Here is an 18256-nt window from a genome sequence, read left to right on the forward strand (position 1 = left end):
CGATGCAGTTTTGGCCAAATTTGGGCCTTGGAGTCAAAACAGTTGAGAACCCCTGGTTTAAAACGCATTTTATTTTAAGTTGGTTCAGGTGACAAATTTACCGCTCACATTGGTGGAAGGCTCTGTTTTTCTTGGTATTATGAGAATAAATTTCCTCCCTAGCTAGAGGGGGGAGAGTCACAGGATACAACCCACTTGAGTTGAAATCCACTTCTCAAGAGGATTTTATAATGTTCTTTTAAAAACTGAAGCCTTTCACCATGGGCCATTTAAGCTGCGTGAAGCCTGGATCAGTTTTCCTCATTTTTGGCTAAAATCATTTGTTGGCAGCTTGACTAAATGTGTCATCTTACAGTGTGACTCATCAAACGAGGGTAACAAGAACAAAAAATCCTGAACTGGACTGTTTTCCCCAATTCCTCAAATTTACTGAAGATTTTTACTCTCTATTATGGAGCATTATTCCAACATTAAACTGACATATTTCTGAGGTTTTTTTAATTAGTTGTGGTAGTAGTAAAAACAGTAAATAGTAGTACATAGTAAATAACAATAAGACAGAAAACAACAATAATAACAAAAAATCTTAATAAAATCAATGAGTATTTTTTTATTTTTAGTAATTACTATGATTATTTTTCGGTCTCATATCTGTCAAAAGAAATTAAATAAATAAACAGCAATAATAAAATTATTACTACTAATAATAATACTAGTATTATTAATAATAACAAGCGTAATCATTCAGATTAGATGGTAACCTCTGAAGGTAAAAGGCGCAGGATGTATTCATATTTAATGTTTATGCACATCCTTTTCTTGTGCAGTTGGAGGAAATGTGTTGTTAGGGAATAGCAGTGATTGATGCTTATAGGAAAGCGGAGAATATTGTTTAACATAAGTGCATGATGGGAAGTGTGTTAACACAGGAAGTCAAAGGAATTCTGCATGACTGATATAAGAGGAGGAGGAGGAGGAACTGAACAGCTAAATTCAGGCAGTCATGTTTGCAGATGCCTTGGTATTTATGAAATATCTGGTAATCAAGTATAAAGCATTTTAATCAGAAATGCAGGCCACTGCAATACAAATTCTTTGCTTTATCATGTTTAATTTGTGTTTATTGTAGTGTGGAATGTATGTTGATGTATTTCATTTATATTTTGGACTACAGATAACCAAGCTGTTTTATCAGACATGACTACTAATGAGTCTGTTTTCCAGTAAAACATGAGTAATGCCCTTAAGAATACCATTAAGATTCCATGACATGAGGTTCCTCGGAAATTTCCATGCAATATCACAAAACTATTTTAACAGATCAAACCTCTGTTGCCTCCCAGAATATCAAGTACATCTTCACACACAGAACTGCTCTCCTGTGTTCAGCGGCCAGGGGTTGCAGTGAGTGTGTGAAGATGTCAGAATGTCTGCCTGAATGCTCGCAAGCCACGCAAAGCCATGGGGAATTCATTCATTTTCCCCTGAGCTCACCATACTGTCCACCATCTGGCTCTCCTTGTGTGACACACGGCTTTCACTGCTCGTTTTCTTTGTTTGTGGTACAAAAAGAAATTGCATTAAACGCCTAAAGGGGGGGAAAGGTGAAACAACCAAAAAGAAGTTATTTCTATTGCCATTTAGATTTTTGCTAATACTAGTTTTAACATGCAAAAGGCAAAAACTTTAGAAATGGTACAGTAAAAAAAAAAAACACAACCCACTTGCAAGTTAACAATTCCCCTGCATTTATTTCAGAATTGTACAATAAAATACATTTTGCAAAATAAAAACAGCAAGTTACTGCATGATGTTTATTGTGTTCTTTTAATGTTATGTGTATTACTACTCTATATGACACTGCACCTTCTGTGCATTTCCAACCTGATCTCGCAGCAATTTGCATTTTATGAAGTGCCTAATAGTAATTTGGTATGAATGACCACCTCTAACCCTGCACCCAAACCCTCACAGAAAACATAAAGTTGCATGACCTCAAACATTTTTGTATGAATTAGGTTGTTGTAACAGAAGGGACTTGGACAACAGGCAAGATGAAATGTTAGTTTATTAACACTCAATGGGCAGATGTTCCAGGGGGGTAGGGAGTCCACTTCTTAGGTACGAGATTGGATGAATGCTGTGGGTGAGGTGTGTGCCTTTATGCTTGGTGCTTGATGAGTGACAGGTGCGCAGATCTCTGGTGATAGTGATCTGTCTGAAGGGTTGGTGGCAGAGTTTGGTTGATCCGTGACAGTACCCCCTCCTCCACAATCCGCTCCCAAGGACCGAGGTGTCATGGTGGCCTACCTCTGCCCCGAAGTGCATGGAATTCATGCTACTCCTCCTGAAATTCAGCCATGAGTGCGGCATCCAATATCCTTTAGGACCATATCATTCCCAATCCAAAAGATACTCAAGCCAACCACCACAACGCCAGAAAGCCAAGATCTCCTTTACTTCATACACAGCTTCATCCAGTGGCCAGTGCCTAGGAGTGAATTAGTGGGGTGCGTTGGGAGCATACCAACACCCAGCGGATCGTTTAAGCACGGGTTTGCCTTGTTGAGGATGCTGTAGCCAGTGCAGGGCCTCGAGCCTCCATCCTTTTTTGCCACAAAAGAAACTGGAAGCAGCAGGGGAACTGAAATGACGACTGTAACCTCTCAAGAGCCTAGTCTATGCATTCCTTCTGTTCAGGTAGTGAAAGTAGATTTTTCCATGAGGCACTGGCTTACCCGGAAAGTCGATGGCACAGTCCCATGGACAGGGTGGTGGTAGTTGGGAAGCTTTCTTTGGAGAGAACATGTTGCTGAAGGGAGTGTAAAAGGGAGGTATATCCATAGATCTCTTCTACCAGGCTCTTGATAGTGGTGAGGTTTACTGGAAGTATCTTAGAGTGATGAGATGGCTTATTTGGCAAGCAGCCAGGGAAATAGTCCTTGCCCCACTTCAGAATCAAACTCCAGGATAGAATAGGTTTATGCTTCGCAAACCATGGGCACCCTATGATGTCTGCGTTCAACCCTGCCAGAACCAGTACCTCAATCTGTAGGTCGTCAACAGTGACTTCTCATTCTAACCACTTGAGTTGTATGAGTTGTAAGAGTAAATCTGACAGTGTATTCGTGAATGGAACTTTTGCATTGTTGTAAGCTATATCTGTTCACCTACAGAGGCATCCCAGTCCATTTTCCCCAAACACAGGAAGTGGCTGACATAGCTCTGGAGACTGAACGGGGCCAGTCTGAGAGACGGTTGTCTCTGCTTATTATAGCGCAGGACCTGCTAACAGAGATATAAATGCAATCTTGGATGAATCAAAAGGATATAATAGTGGTTGCATCTTCCAGAGATGTTCCAGGTGAATAGAGTTTAACTATACATTTAAATTTTTTTTGGAAAGATGTTTGCATTTTTATTGTATTTGTCCTAATTATTCTGGCAACCACAGCTGCCAGTTTTTTTTTTTTTCAATGACAGGATTAAGTGTGTATGCATGTATTTATTTATATATTTATTTTTGAAGTGTAGTAAACGTATTAAAAAGGCTATTTTCTAATAATATGTAGGATAATGTCATTTTAAATCAGATTTTGCAGAACATTTATAACGACTTACAATGCAGCTCTGACAATGCTATGCTGATTTGTTTTTCTTTATATATGTAGATAGATAGATATGATTTTTGTTTTGTTATATTATTGTTTTTATTTATTTATTTACTTTTCTATTTTATATGTGTATTTATTTATTTGAGGAAATATGTTATAAATCACTTTCTGGAGCTTGCAACAAGGAGTAGTGTCAACAACAAATATCAAAAAAAAAATATGTGTGAACAAATATATCTATCCATGATGCTTATTCTGGCTTTTTTTTTCAGCTTGTGCTCGTCCTGTAAATGTCATTTTAAATGTCTTTTTTATTTATTAATTTGTATTATTTATTTATATTTCTTGTCAAACAAGAGTGACATTGGATGTGAGTGGCCTTGACTGGTATACCCTCCATATAAAAGATGGAACATCAAGATATAAATACACAGCCTTGATATCTCTTCGTTTTTCAGCCCCACTATAATCACTTCCCAGCACATCGATGTCTTACTGAAGCACAGACAATCAGAGCGCTGATTACAGTCTTCTCTTAGTATGTGCCGAAGTGGCTGACAATGCCAAAGACTCTTGCTTTGAATGTTCTTGTTGTCGATAATGTCTGGAATTGGAAAAAAAAACATAATGTGCCCTAAGCCTTCAGGATTTGCGCTTATCTCCCATTGTCAGACACTGGAATGATTTTTTTTTGCTGAAATGGTCCCTCACAAACACGTATCCTTGCCATCAGACAAATTCACATAAACAGATTTTGATAGCATCATTTATTAACTCTAATTCTGTGGTATTTCTGCAGATTAAAATCCTACAATTTACTTTAAGATTATGTGTGCTTGTCAAAGTCCAATACTGTACTTGATTTCCAACACGTTGTATAGTTAAAAACAGACTGTAGGGAAAACCCTGAACTAGACTGCCCTTTTGAAATAGAAGCATTTTGGCATAGTTGTTGGCATACTTGCATAGGAAGCTCTCATTTCATAATGACTTCTGGTCTTATATGAATAAAGTGCACTGCTGAGAATACTGATGTAGTATACGGTAGACTAAAATACACTTTTATGTGGGTTCTGTTGAAACGTGTATGCAATCCATTTAAGTAGATTATATTTTAAATTATACTTCTATAATAAAGATGCAATTATAGTTACACACAGAAATTATAATCGAGTACTTTGTATGTGCTTTATACGTCAGTCAACAAATTAAATTAGTGTACTTTAAAGTACAACAACAAAAGATTATTAAATCATAATGAATAAAGTATACAAGTCACTTTGGATAAAAGCATCTGCTAAATGACAAAAATGTAAAAGTACGTAATTTAATTTGAAAGTATTACAAAATTCTCTTTTTTAAAGGTTTTATTTTAAATGCATTAAGAAACAAAGTTATAAAATTACAGTCTCAGAGTAAACTCATATGGCCTTTTATTTCATTAATATTACACTGTACATTTTTTAATACTTGTACAATTTGAAGTAGGCTACACCGCAAATGCACATTCAAGCATATTTCTATATTTCTTTTTTTACATAGAGGTGGATAGCTTTATATTTAAATATATACAATTTCTTGACCTGTGCTTCACTCCTGTTTTTTTGTGAAATATTATAAATTAATAAGTAATCATGCTGGACATGTAGGAAGGCACTTCATATAATGTGATGTAAAGTTTTAAAAGTTTGAAGAAACCCATAATCCGTCCCCGTTAGATAGTCTGTCGTATGGCAAACATAACTAAAAACGTGATGTTCGTTCATTTCCAGTGAAGGGACTGAAGCAACTTAAACTAAAAAATGCTGAATATTCCTGACAATGATGCTGTTTGTAGTCATGGAAACTCGACACAATAGGTCGACGTGCCCCCCTCTCCCTCTCCTCCTCTCTCTCTCTCTCTCTCTCTCTCTCTCTCACTTCGGTCGGTGAGCGCGAGCCCTCTCCATCCTCTCCTAAAGCCTTTTACTTTGCGCATGTACGGCTAAACTGAACATTTCATCGACTCCAAGATGGCGTTAACACCACTGGCTTGCGTTCTGCTTCTCCTTTCCATGCAATGTGAGTACGCATCCCCGCACTGTCACACTTTCTCTGTAGAAGAGGCAAAAGTGATACAAATAGCGGTGAATTATTTATCGAAGTTCTTCGAACGTGTTTGAGTGAACGTCCTTGTTTCACAGAAGTGCTCGTCTCTTCAAGCCAACTAAACTATAGAGCTAACCCGTTAGCTCTTTTGGGTGATATGTTAGATGTGGCTGTTGAATCCAAAGTGGGAGAAAAGTAACATTTTCGCGCGAATGCGCCGTGCTTCGCGGCACGAGCTTGAGATTTAGTTTTCTCTCGCTGGAATGTTTCTCATCGCCGGCTGAGACTCGCATCCCGCTCTGCGTGTTTGTGCAACTAACCATAAATAAATCCGCACGCCTCTACAATTCCCTTATTCTACAGGTTACGCGGGCTGTTTGCGGGGAATATTAGATTTGCCTTTAAAGCTCAGCCTTTACAATCCCATAAAACTCGCATAAAAGTTGCTCTCTCTCTCTCTCTTGTTCTCCGGCTCAGTTCTTTGTTCGCGCTTTAAAAGTTTTTTGAAATGACACAAAACAAGCGAGGACCGCGTAGCGTCTCGATGCTGTGGTTTTCTCCATTTTGCTTTTTCAAAACGGCCAGGTTTTCGGTGGTTTCGGGTGTTTATTTTAACGATTGGAAACTGTTGGAGTGCAAGCAGGACGTGTTTGTTGCGAGATAACGGTTTTCCGCCTCAAGTGTTCACGAGAGGGGATCACGCGGCGCGCTTTGAACAGCACATTGCCTTCAGCCTGCGCGGTACTTCGGTCTTCAGTTTAGGGCTCCGGGAAATAATTAAAAAGATGGCATATTTTTGTCCTGCGTCGTTTGAAGAGTCGGTTGTAATTTAATCGGAGGCTTCAGACTCCGTCTAGACCGATAGCTTAATTAAATTCAGTCAGAAGGCGAGGTTTCTTTTCTTTCTGTGGACTGAAAATAATCAGTAGCTTCGACGTTGGAGCCTAAATAATTCATATCGACAGTTTGTTGAGTTCGATTTTGAACACGGTATAAACTCTTTGAGTTATTCAGGTCATGTGTGTTTAATGTTCTGTTTATCTCTGTTACTTTTGTTTGATTTAAATGACCTTTTGAAATGTTAACTGTAGCCTGCTTGTGGTTGTAGGGACATAGCCTCGTGGACTGTCACCTAAAATGTTATATATATAAAAAAAAACAAAAAAAAACACATCTTCTGTGATTATTTAAAGTGTGATGATTGGCTTAATTATAGACTAAAATACTAAATACTGCTGGTAAGTCTGTGTTGTGTTGTATTGTATACTGGCTGTCTTTATTATTCTCGGTTTCTTTTATATGACTTGATTTATTTAATTCATTTATGTTTTCGAGAAGGAGAGCAGCGTTTAAAAATAGTTTTGCATTCAGATTGCATTTAAATACATGAATATTTAACTGCAATTTAAAAATGTCAAATTTTACATGACAGCGACGGTTTCATTTTCCAACCATGCTTTGTTTTGGTGTTTACTCATTTAAAAGCATTGCAGCTAATGTGGAGTGTAATTTTAAGCAATTTCAGGCATGACTTTTTCGGTCGGTGTTGTTTCATTTATTTGAAAAGTACATTTACGAGTCAGCTCATCAACAGGGTAATTGAAAGTCTTTGCCAAAAGCAGTTTCCCTGCGCTTTGTTATACCTTATATGTTTAAAAGCCAGTGTCTAGTCTCTGGAGTGTATTTGTACAGTGGAAACTCTCCGGTGTCTTTTGCCAGCACTTTTGGTGCCAAGATATGCTTTACTGGATAGGATAAAATAGATTCAGGAATAGTACAAAGGTTGAGATCACACCCCATATTTTATACGAATGCTTGGACGAGCCTTGGACTTCCATTTTAGTCCACAGCGAACGCTTCAGACTTCTGGAGAAACGTGGTGCCGTGAAACAGTAAAACGTATTCACCGTAGTTGTCGCCTATGAAAATGCTGGTAATTGTCGGTTCGTGAGATTGGTACTTTTAGATGTGATTAAATACAGCTTAAATAGTGAAAAACAGTGAAAGTGATAGCTTGTCCCTAGAAGGCTGAGTGCGCTTTCTCTTCCACCCGCTGCTTCCCAGCAAATGGCTTTCTGGGGGTTCGTGAAAAGCATGCTGGACCTTCTGGGCATGTCCATCAGTTACAAGCTGACATTTTTGATGTGTTCAGTAAGCGACAGAGAGAAATATGCACGGAAAAGATAGCCGTTCTCTGTGTTCTTCACCCAGGGCTGTTGCGGACAAAGACACGTTGCCCTTCCGCACGTGCTTAGGTTCGTTTCAGCCGGAAGGTACCGCATGAGAAAAGCATGTCGCAAACAGCATCTTGTGTTCCTAAAGGCAGTTTATCGTCACTGTATAGTGATGGGAAAAATTCCAGACGGGGGGTCCCAGCGTAATCCGCATTGGGTACCGGGACAGGCAGGCTGTCGTGATGAAACATGCTGAGTCTTTGAGCAACAGGAGAGCGGCACATGTCCGGTCGGCCAGCCGGAGTACTGGCCGACGTGCAGAAACAGCTGAGGTGCTGTGGGTGCTAGTGACTGAAGGACCCCCCCTGACACGAAACTGAAATATGTCCCACTCAGCCCACCACAGATACTCAGCATTGAGAACAAATGCGGAACGCTCACACACAAACAGAAGCCGTGAGAATTCATTCACTTCGAATGCGTCATAACAGACACGCAAGGGTGCAGACGATGTCAAGAGAACTAAACATTTTGCCCTCTGAAGTATTAAAAACTAAGGCATTGAAAGGAAAAAATGTAAAGAGGAAATCTCGTGGAAGTCGCTCTGAAAGAAACGTGAACCGTTTTGCTTATCCTGCTTTTTTTATTCGTTTGTATCTTTTGGTAAGCAGTGACAGATGTGGATGGAAAAGCCTAGAACTAACAGATTCGCGAGTCAGGAATGGCAAGCATGTGCATTCCCTAAATGTCAATAAGACTTCCATGTGTAAGATGGGCGCTGATCAAAATAGTTTCTGACTGCTGTGCTGGATATACTGGAGCCCGTGCAAAAGCAAAAGGATTAGGACGGACCGCAATTTTATTTTTATTTTGTGTCATTCTTTTCTTAGAGCACGAAAGTACATGTTTTGAAACATAACGTAAAAGGCAAAGGTTGTCCGACAAACATGCCTTTCATTGCTACTTAAATAAATGCAAGGTTGTTAACTGACAAGTTGATATTTACAGCAACATAACACTGTGTGTAATGTAAACTCAGATTTCTGTGTCAGTTTATTTTCTTAAAAATGAAGTTATGGTAACTTAATGAAATGGTCTTATTAAGAGTGGATTTCTAGTTCCATACATTTTTTGCTTAGGACTGGGGAGTGTAGTTTTTATGTGTTTCATTAATAAAGGTAAGGATATGTAATGTTATGTTTCACATTTGAAAGTGTTCATGATATGTGGCTTTTATGGTTGCTATTGTGAAGTAGAGTAATGCTTGTAGTTAGGTTATGACTGCTAATGCCAGTGACAAGTAAAATCTGCATACTAAATACATTACATGTGTTATTAGCTGGTGAATAATTGGTTCCAGGAACAGGAATTAAATATCTGGAGAAGCTTAACTCCGTGTAGGTTCTTGGTTGAACATAACTTCATTAGAAGTTGTTATAACAAAAAAAAAAAGAGTCAACATTTTTTCATTTGTTAATTAGTTTAATTAGTTCTTTCAGAGTCATTATTCAATTATCTCTTTAAATAGGTATTGTCTTTCTTTTTTGATTTCTTGATTCTTGATTTGACTAGTATTTAAAAACATTTTTATGTAATTATCATAATACATAATTAGCCTTTGTATGCTGACAGATATAATTCTTCTTCATCTAATCCAAGTTTGGGCGATAACTTCTGAATACTATAGACTGTTTAGAAAATTAAAAATCTTCTCACATCTATACGAAGTAAAGATTTTCTTTCTGAACTTCATCTTTCCCGGTAGGTGAATAGCTGGAGAGTGAATCAGTTGGACACTGTCAGCTTCATGCAATAATTTCTTATTAGCCAATTTCAGAGACGGAGATAATGAGCATCTCTCTCCCCTTCCGTTTTAATTTTCAAATAGACTTGTTTCGCGTATGAAACAAATTCAAACTGAACCTTGATTTATAATGTAATCACAAAGGTAATTATTATTGCTAAAAATAGAAATATGCAACAGATCATCTGACAGCCGCTGGAATCGAATGCAGGACTCTCTATGGAAACAAGTCATGTGCCCTGTTTATAATCTTACAAATGCCTACGACAGTAATAGTTTCGATAGAACTGACATTATAAGAAATGAAATTCTAACTGTTGTCTTTTCTGTTGGTTTTATATCAGTCACGTATAGATTATGGTGGCTTTCAAACAGAATGAATTGCTGTGCTGCTTTTCAGTTATCAAACACGCTATCGTGCTTGTGTCTGACATCTTTTGCAATGGCTGGTGCATGACGTGCCACTCTAAAAATGCATTTCTCAGATTAAAAGAAATTCAACTTTTCTTCATTCCACTGCCTTATGTCTCATGCATCTCATGCATATGTTAGGACAGAAAACTGCTATAAGACCATTGTCTGGGTTAAACTGAGTGGCATCTTCATTACGTTCCTCCCAGCTGAATGCACACCTTGTATTTGATGTTCGCTAACACAAGTACAAATGTTGACAGATAGAACAGACGAACTCCCATGATTCACCTTGGTGACGATGATTTGAATCCCTCACAGCAGATATCAAGTTCTAAAGCGACTGCTATGAAAAGCAGATGACTTCGGTATGGCGATAAAAAAAGACCTGCAAATGCATTTGTTGACTGTTCCAGCCGAGGTTTTGAGGGAATGAGATGAACGTGACATATTTTCACATTTCCAAATACCGAGAAGTTCACACAAGCAGAAGCTCATTTTTGAGGTTAGCGACTGTGGGAGATGATGTGTGGCTGTACAAGAAACTCAGATACATGGTACGAAACTCTATCAACAAACAGTTCGCACACTTGGATTTATTATCTCTCCATCAAATCACGCTTTGTCATTTTTACGACTCTAGCCAGACCCGCATACAGTCAATCATAAGAACAATTTATCACCTGCTCAACGGCCCACTTTTTCATTGGGTTCGCACGGCTGTTCACCAGAAAGCAGAAAATGTATTACCCTAGCCTATTTCATATCAATTTTTAACGATTTCCATTTGTAGTCCCTTTAAGGCTATATATTTTAAAGAGCAATAGCTGCAAAACACCTCTCTTAAAATAGTGCCTCCACTCACTGTATCAAAGAATAATTAGCAGTTGATAAGTTAAGGCAACATAAATGGAGCAACCATAATGAGAATCTTATTTGCAGTGTAACTCCACTCTAGGTTAAAATCCACCATTAGCACCAGATTTGTTGTATGCGTTTAGCCGACTGGTCAGATTGCACTGACAGATTGCGCTTTGACCATCTGGCGGACCGGCGTTAAGGCCACCTCATAACGCTTCTCGCACTTACTTGCTAAGTTAACAGGGATGAGTTTGAAAATAAAACCGGGCAACCCTTAAAGCCGAGCTTGAACTTTTTATGACAGCCACAGGCAAACTAGATCTATTTCAAGATGCCATCTGATTCACAAAATGCTATTAAATCTGAGCGTCTGTATTTAAAGATTAAGATAAAACTTAAAAGTCTTTATTCGAGTGAGATTACCATCATTGTAGCTCCCCCATAGACTTTATGCACAGCAAAATCAGACCGAAGAAAAGCAAGTTACTCTTAAGTGCAAGCTTAATGGTTTGCTTATATTTTGAAAAGGATGTTTGATTCCTCCAGTGGCCGCAAAACTTAAATGAACTTTGTAATAGTATGCGCTGAGTACAGCTGCTGTGGGTTTAAGAGTGTGTCCTGAACAAGTAAGTGCCTGGGATATTTGTCATTATGCCAGACATTGGTTGAGATCTTACTACCCGGTGGCCCAGAGGTGTGTGCAAGAGCCTATGTACGTATAGTATATTTAATGTGCAGAATAGTTTTGTTTTGACTGGAGGTTTTATGGATAAAGCTGTTAAGCAACTGTTGACTGACAATAAAGCATTTCAATCATGACGCCAATTAGAAGGCCAATGTGGAAAACTCAGGAATTTCGCTTGAGTTTTTATGAGTATAGCGGTTTCTAATTTATGAGGAGGAAAAAAAGGGATATATCACCCAAAATGACAATTCTCATTAAGTATCAATCCCAGTTCAATTTTATATCCATTTACCTGCAAAGTGCTGCAAAGGGGTAGGGATCAAAATATTTCCTCAGAATATAATATTTCCTACATTGGTGTTTTTATTTATTTATTTTACTATTTAATATTTTTTTATTTTGTTGCAAATATTTCTTTTTAATAACAGGACCATAAATATGAACATGCAATTAAATGTGACATAAAACAAATGATTACTTTTCATTAAAATCTTTATTAATGCACAAAATGCTTACATTTATTGGTGTTTTTTGGTCGCTTGTGCAGTCGTATTCCCGCTGTAGCCAGTTTATGCTGAGATAAATGTCGCACCCCTTCGCTTGAAGTGTGGTCCCTAAAAATCTTAGTTTGGTGGGCTGTCTGGCCCCTCCCCCAACCCCTACGCCTCACACCAAAAGAAAATGAAGACACCCCTACCCCTTCACATGAACACTCGAAGTGGAGGGGTTGGGGTAAGTGTGGGTAAGGGGTAGTAATGGGACTGGGCCTGAGTATCATGGCAAAAAGCTACTTTCTTGCTTGTGGGGGTTATACATAGCAGTTTGTTCGGAGTGTCCCAAGGCGGACATGTTATCTCAGAGATTTGGCCTATAGCAGACAATACAGGCTACGTGTTTACATCACGGCTGCATATCAGCGTACACCAAGATGACCTTAAAAGGAGTCACTAAGATAGGATGCATGAGACGTTTCCTGCAGGAAACTAATCAGTCAGTAGCCTTTAAGAAGATTTGCTGAGACTTAAGACGTTCTAATAACGTGCAGAGATACGGAAACAATGCCAGAATGCTGGATGTAATTAAAAGATCTTACTGTAACTAACTGAAGTGGAAAAGATACTGCTGCTGTTGTTGATGTTTACAGAAACATCAGAGCAAATACAGAAGGAGTGCAGCTTTGTAACTTTGATTTAATGTATTCATTTAAATCAAGTATAATGCCCATTACAGATTGTACATATGTTTTCCGTATGCACTTTTATATGTTTAGCAGTGTAAAGCTATACATATATGTACAACGCTCAGATCTGGATTATAATTTAGTTTGTGCATGGATTTAGTATTAGATATACACTTATGTGTATTTGCTAGCATTATTGCACTACATTAAAGGCCTGTATCTGCTGTACTTGACCTCTTCATTAGCAAAGCTCTGGGAGTGCGCATGTCCTGGGGGATGTTCTTATAAATAGTAGAAATTATTGGCTTTAGCAATTTTTCCTAATGCCCTATGATCATTTCTGGCTTCTGAAAGTATTGAACTGCAATGGCATAAATTGTGCCTTTAGAGGACAGAGAATTTGTAATTATGCTAATGCTTCAATTGAATTTCTGTGAAGGTTAGTTTCAATCATTTGCTTTCAAGCTCAATAACACTTCTCTTTTTATTTCTATAATTTACTTTTATTTTTTCATGCTTTTGAGTTAAAAAAATAAGTTCACAAGTTTTTTTCTATGTTTTTATTATGATGCAGTGCACTTGGATTAAATTTATTGTGTTTAGTACTGAGCTAGAAGTGGCAGAAAGCCATATTTTCCGAGGACGTGTTGTGTAGTACCTTAAATTACGGCTTCGCTTTGTTGTTTTGTGGACTGAAGAACAAAGAGAACACTGATGTGTGGCTTCTTGAAATATTAAAACATAAAACAGTAGAGAAAGAATAGAGACAACAAATAATTTATGGCAAAAATATGGCCCAAGAAGACACACAAATAATGCCTTTTAGCTCGGTCCCTTGAAAGTATGAGCCCATACACTACAGCCATTGCACTCCTCAGAAGTAAAAGTTTTCCCCAAAGTTGAGAATAGATTCTTTTTCTTCCTCTTTTCCACTGCGCAATGATCTTATGGTTCTGTGCACATTCATGGAATTTTCACTCGTAATCTCCATTTCTGAGCGGATGAAACTGCTACAGATGTACAGAGAAATAAATTCTCTGCTACAGAGTCATTCATGCAGAAGTGGGCAACCATGCAGCTTTATTTCTTATCAGCACCACTCAAGATCACTCCTCATATGTCTATGGGCAACATCCTATTGTTGAGGGAGAATATTTGTACGAAGTCGAGACCATCAGTGCGATGGAAACTGCAAATCTGAGGTAGAAAATGTAGGGTAAAGCACTTATTCTTGTATCAGTTTGCTGGATAATTGATCTGGCTGCAAAAAAAATAGAAACTACAGTTGAGTGCAGTTGTCTATCAGAAGCAGGCATCGCATGTGCTACACTTATCATGGGTGGGGTTAATTATATCTGCTGCTATACAAATTAGAGATTCCAAAATGAGTTGAGTAAGTGAGAGATATTTTCAGCAGTTGAGGAAATACTATTCCCCTCGTAAAACTACCCTCATTAGTGCGTTTACATTGTATTCTCTCTGGGCAGCAAAGGCTTAAAGCAGATAAGCATCATGCAGTCGGGTCAGGACATTGGGAATTGGCAGGAACGCACATCTGGATCAGCTGATGCAAAATGTATGCAGTGCGTATAAATCCCTTACAGTAAAGGTGGGAGTTTTGCGCTACATTTGTGGATTAGCTTGAATGCACCAACATTTGATGATGATAACTGTGAGATCTCGATGAAAACTGTCGAAAAAGAATCCATATTTTACCTTAGTTTGCCCTCCAAATAGAACGTGTGAGGTAAAATGTGCTGCCTTACCACTGTCCACATGGGCTACAATAACCGTGGCCGGTTTCATGAACTAACGCGTCTTATAAACAAATGACTCCTTTGCCTAAATCTTTTTAAGTCCTTTGAGGGAGTCCTTTTAATGAGACGCTAAAGGGTCAGTTCACCCCAAAATTGTAATTTTGTCATTAATCACTTACCCTCATGTTATACCAAACCCTTAAAAGTTTAATTCATATTTGGAACACAATTTAATATATTTTGGATGAAACCGTGAGGCTTGTGACTGTCCCATTGACTGCCAAGTAAATTACCAGAAAAGTATGAAAAACATCGTCTGAATACTCCATCTGCCATCAGAATACTTTTTGCACGAAAAGAAAACGGAACAAGTCCATCACTGCACGCTTATTTGTGTCAGCTGCGACAGAAGGATACATCTTTTAAGTGTTTGATTTGATTTGAACTAAAACAGTGCATGTGTCATTGCTGACCCAGAACAGCGTGTTATTTGCTAATTCACAATAAAACTTACCTCCCATTACATTACCATTTACCATTTAAGTTGAAAAATAACCTTCCCTCAAATCAGGGAGTGTGTATATATACCTATACCTATTTTTTCTGTTTCTTCTGGTTCAAGCTTCACTAGTAAGCATTGTTCTGTCCCTTTTTCTTTTAAACTATGCATGTCAACATCCAATATATGAACTAATGATTCTTATGAAAAAGTCCTTTTTTAGGGAATCAAAATTGTGCAGAACAACAGTTGTAGTGCAGTTCGTATTAGTGGGTGCTTTTGATAAATCATTAAAAAAACTGTATAGCTTAGGAATTTCAATCAGTATAATAAATTCAAACAGAGCGAATAATGTCTCAACATACAGTTACCATTACCTTGCATCATTTTTACTTGCTTTATAAATGCACATTGTAAATGAAATATAGCCATATGAATCAGAAAATGTCTATCGATACCCATCCCTACTTTACAAAATCTTTCAATAATTAAACTTTCTTTCATTTACAAAATCACAAATTACGATATTTTTTAAAGAAATCTGAGATATTTTTGACCCCTCATAGACAGCAAGAGTCCTAAAGCGTCCAAGGCACAAAAATATAGAAAGCGCTCAGATTTCATCAAAAATATCTTAATTTGTCTTCCAAAGATGAACAAAGGTCTTACAGGTTTGGACTGGCAAACCTGTTTTGCTTCTTTTGAATACTTCTGGCTCAACCTTCACTTGTAAATGTGGTTTATTCCCTTATTTATTCCATTGAAACAGGGCATGTTAACATCAGATGCGTCCGTAATCTCCATCCTTAATCAGTGTGGCCTCCTGGGCCTTGAAGAAGCGCCAAAGCAGTTGAAATGTCACTGTTGGTAAATCATGAAGGATTGTGAGAGCTCTGTCCAAGTTTTAGTGTCGCCTCTGTAGAAAACCGAGAACATTTCACAATTTGAAATATGCTGCATTTGTTTTTTCAAGTGTTAACGCTTCTGGCAGATCTGCAAATGGGGAAAAGAGCAACAGAATTTGACTGCATGCCCTTGCTCCACTGTTAAAGCCACGTGATATCATGTGCTTTCCTGTGGTTGCATCAAGATGTCAGTCTTTTACATCCTCCCACGGTCCACCGGAATGTCCACATTTGTTTTAGATGTCCGGGCAAGCGGATGGGCATCGAATGCTCCACATTTTCGCCGAGTGAGCAGGAGCAAAGCGTTTCCCAAACAAGAGGGGATCTTCCTGAGCAGGTGATGAAGTGGTTCTTTGGGGAGGTCACTGCTTGCGTGGTGCTCAGATGGTGAACCCCCCACTCTCACCCCACCTGTTTCACTGCAGCATTCCCTCTCTGGCCACTTAGACGGCGTATGCGAACTATTTGAGTCTGAAGCATGCCTTTGCGAACATTTGTTGTTCCAGGCTAACTCACTCTCTTTAAATTCCTCTTTTTTTTTTTTTTTTTAGGTGAAGCATGAGTATATATTACAGATTTATGCAAAACTCTTACTGTTTTAATTTATGGAAGTGTTAAAACTCGGTCTCTGAGGAGCGATCAGTTTTGCCCATCAAATTGAAGATGTTTATGCATAAAGCTTCTCGGTACAGTTTAAGCTGGAAAATTCTTAGTTTTATAATGGAATTTATATGAAGATTTGGTCACACTTCATCTAAGGTCCAGTTTTCGCTATTAAGAAACTATGACTTTTGTCTCAATAAACTTATTACTTTCAAACTTACAAATATGTGCTTTATAATTACTAATAAACAGTCAATATGTTAATAATAGGCATGCTAACAATTAACTAGTTACTATTTGTCTTTATATACTAAAGTGTTCTCAAATATTTTTCTGATGTAAAACACAAAAGTGATGCTGTTACAATTAATTGGGTCTGGAGTATTAATGCTTCAAAAATCCACAGAAATACCCTAAAAGTATCAATAAATTGGTACATACGACATGTTATGCTATAAGTCCTGTGTTCTGAATCCAGTGTTTAGGACTGAAATTTAAATCTTGGCCTTTTTTGTATTTAGTTTTATATATTATATGAATGTATTATGCTGGAATCAGTAAACCTTTTAAATGAATACTTTATTCGACAAGGTTGAATTGATAGAAAACGATGATAAACATTTATAATGTTATAAAAAATTCTATTTCAAATAAATGCTCTTCTTTTAAACGTTCTATTTATCAAAGAAAACTGAACAAAATGTTTCCCAAAAAAGTCATATTAGCTTCAAATCAGCATATTACAAAGATTTCTGAAGGATTGCGTGCTACTTAAGACTCCTAAATTCAGCTTTGTCTCACTAAAATGTTTAATATATGAACATATTAAACAGTTATTTCTAATTTTAATAATATTTCAAAACATCACAGTTTTTCTATCATTTTGAACAAATGAACGCATCTTCGGTGAGCATGAGAGACTACTAAAAAATGTGTGGTGTGAATATGTATAGCCATATAGGTTTAATACAGAACATGATGACAGCATTTTCAATTTCGACTGAAAAATCCCTTACAATCGGCAAACAAGGAAAGTCGCAACAGTTGTAGAAAGTCGATCCAGCACTGAAAGTAGCTTTCCCTGCTCGACCTCTCACCGTTAGTGTCTGTCCAAACACTGACTCACCTGTTGTCTTCTTGTCTCTGAGCGACACACATTATCAGTGACCCTCGTGTCTATCTGTTCTTCATTACCTCTGTGGATCTGGCATGAGGATGAGCATTAATCTGACATCAAAGAAAACACATCCAAAAGCCTTCCTCAAACAAGCAAGCCTGTTATACACAGTATAAATCATACTGAGAGTAGACCCTCTCTCGTTTACATTGGAGACCCTTCGGAGATTCAAAAGCCCGGAAGACTGTCACAGTTCTCTGCACGTTAATTAATTTACTCAGATAAACAGGTTTTTTTTTTTAAACAGGCCGCGTTTTAGCGATGCTGAAAACCTCAACATATGTGTGTTTGGCCGTTTTCCCAATGAAAGGATTGCATAACCAGCTATTTACAGTATTTGCAGAACTGTGCTCATAGATTGATTGGGTTTTGTGGTCTTGATTTAAAACACTCTGCTAGTTCATTGGTACTGAAGTAAAGCGAAATGCGCTGGAGAGAGAAGGCATATTTTGTGTTGCTATAGAGTATTCGCGCATTTGCAAATGAAAAGAAAGAAGT

The 18256-nt window shown here is 37.8% G+C and overlaps 1 protein-coding gene across 1 annotated transcript in view; it reads left to right on the forward strand.

The window, feature by feature from the left end:
• Positions 1-5537: 5537 nt before the first annotated feature.
• jam3b (junctional adhesion molecule 3b) overlaps positions 5538-18256 on the forward strand; it is a 28906-nt gene continuing 16187 nt past the window's right edge. Inside the window, exon 1 of the mRNA XM_043221892.1 lies at positions 5538-5675. Coding sequence (XP_043077827.1) covers positions 5627-5675 — 49 coding nt within the window. The 5' untranslated portion in view covers positions 5538-5626. The remainder of the gene's footprint in view (positions 5676-18256) is intronic.

The sequence above is a fragment of the Puntigrus tetrazona genome, chromosome 21, assembly GCF_018831695.1.
Source record: "Puntigrus tetrazona isolate hp1 chromosome 21, ASM1883169v1, whole genome shotgun sequence".
In the NCBI taxonomy this organism is placed as follows: domain Eukaryota; kingdom Metazoa; phylum Chordata; class Actinopteri; order Cypriniformes; family Cyprinidae; genus Puntigrus; species Puntigrus tetrazona.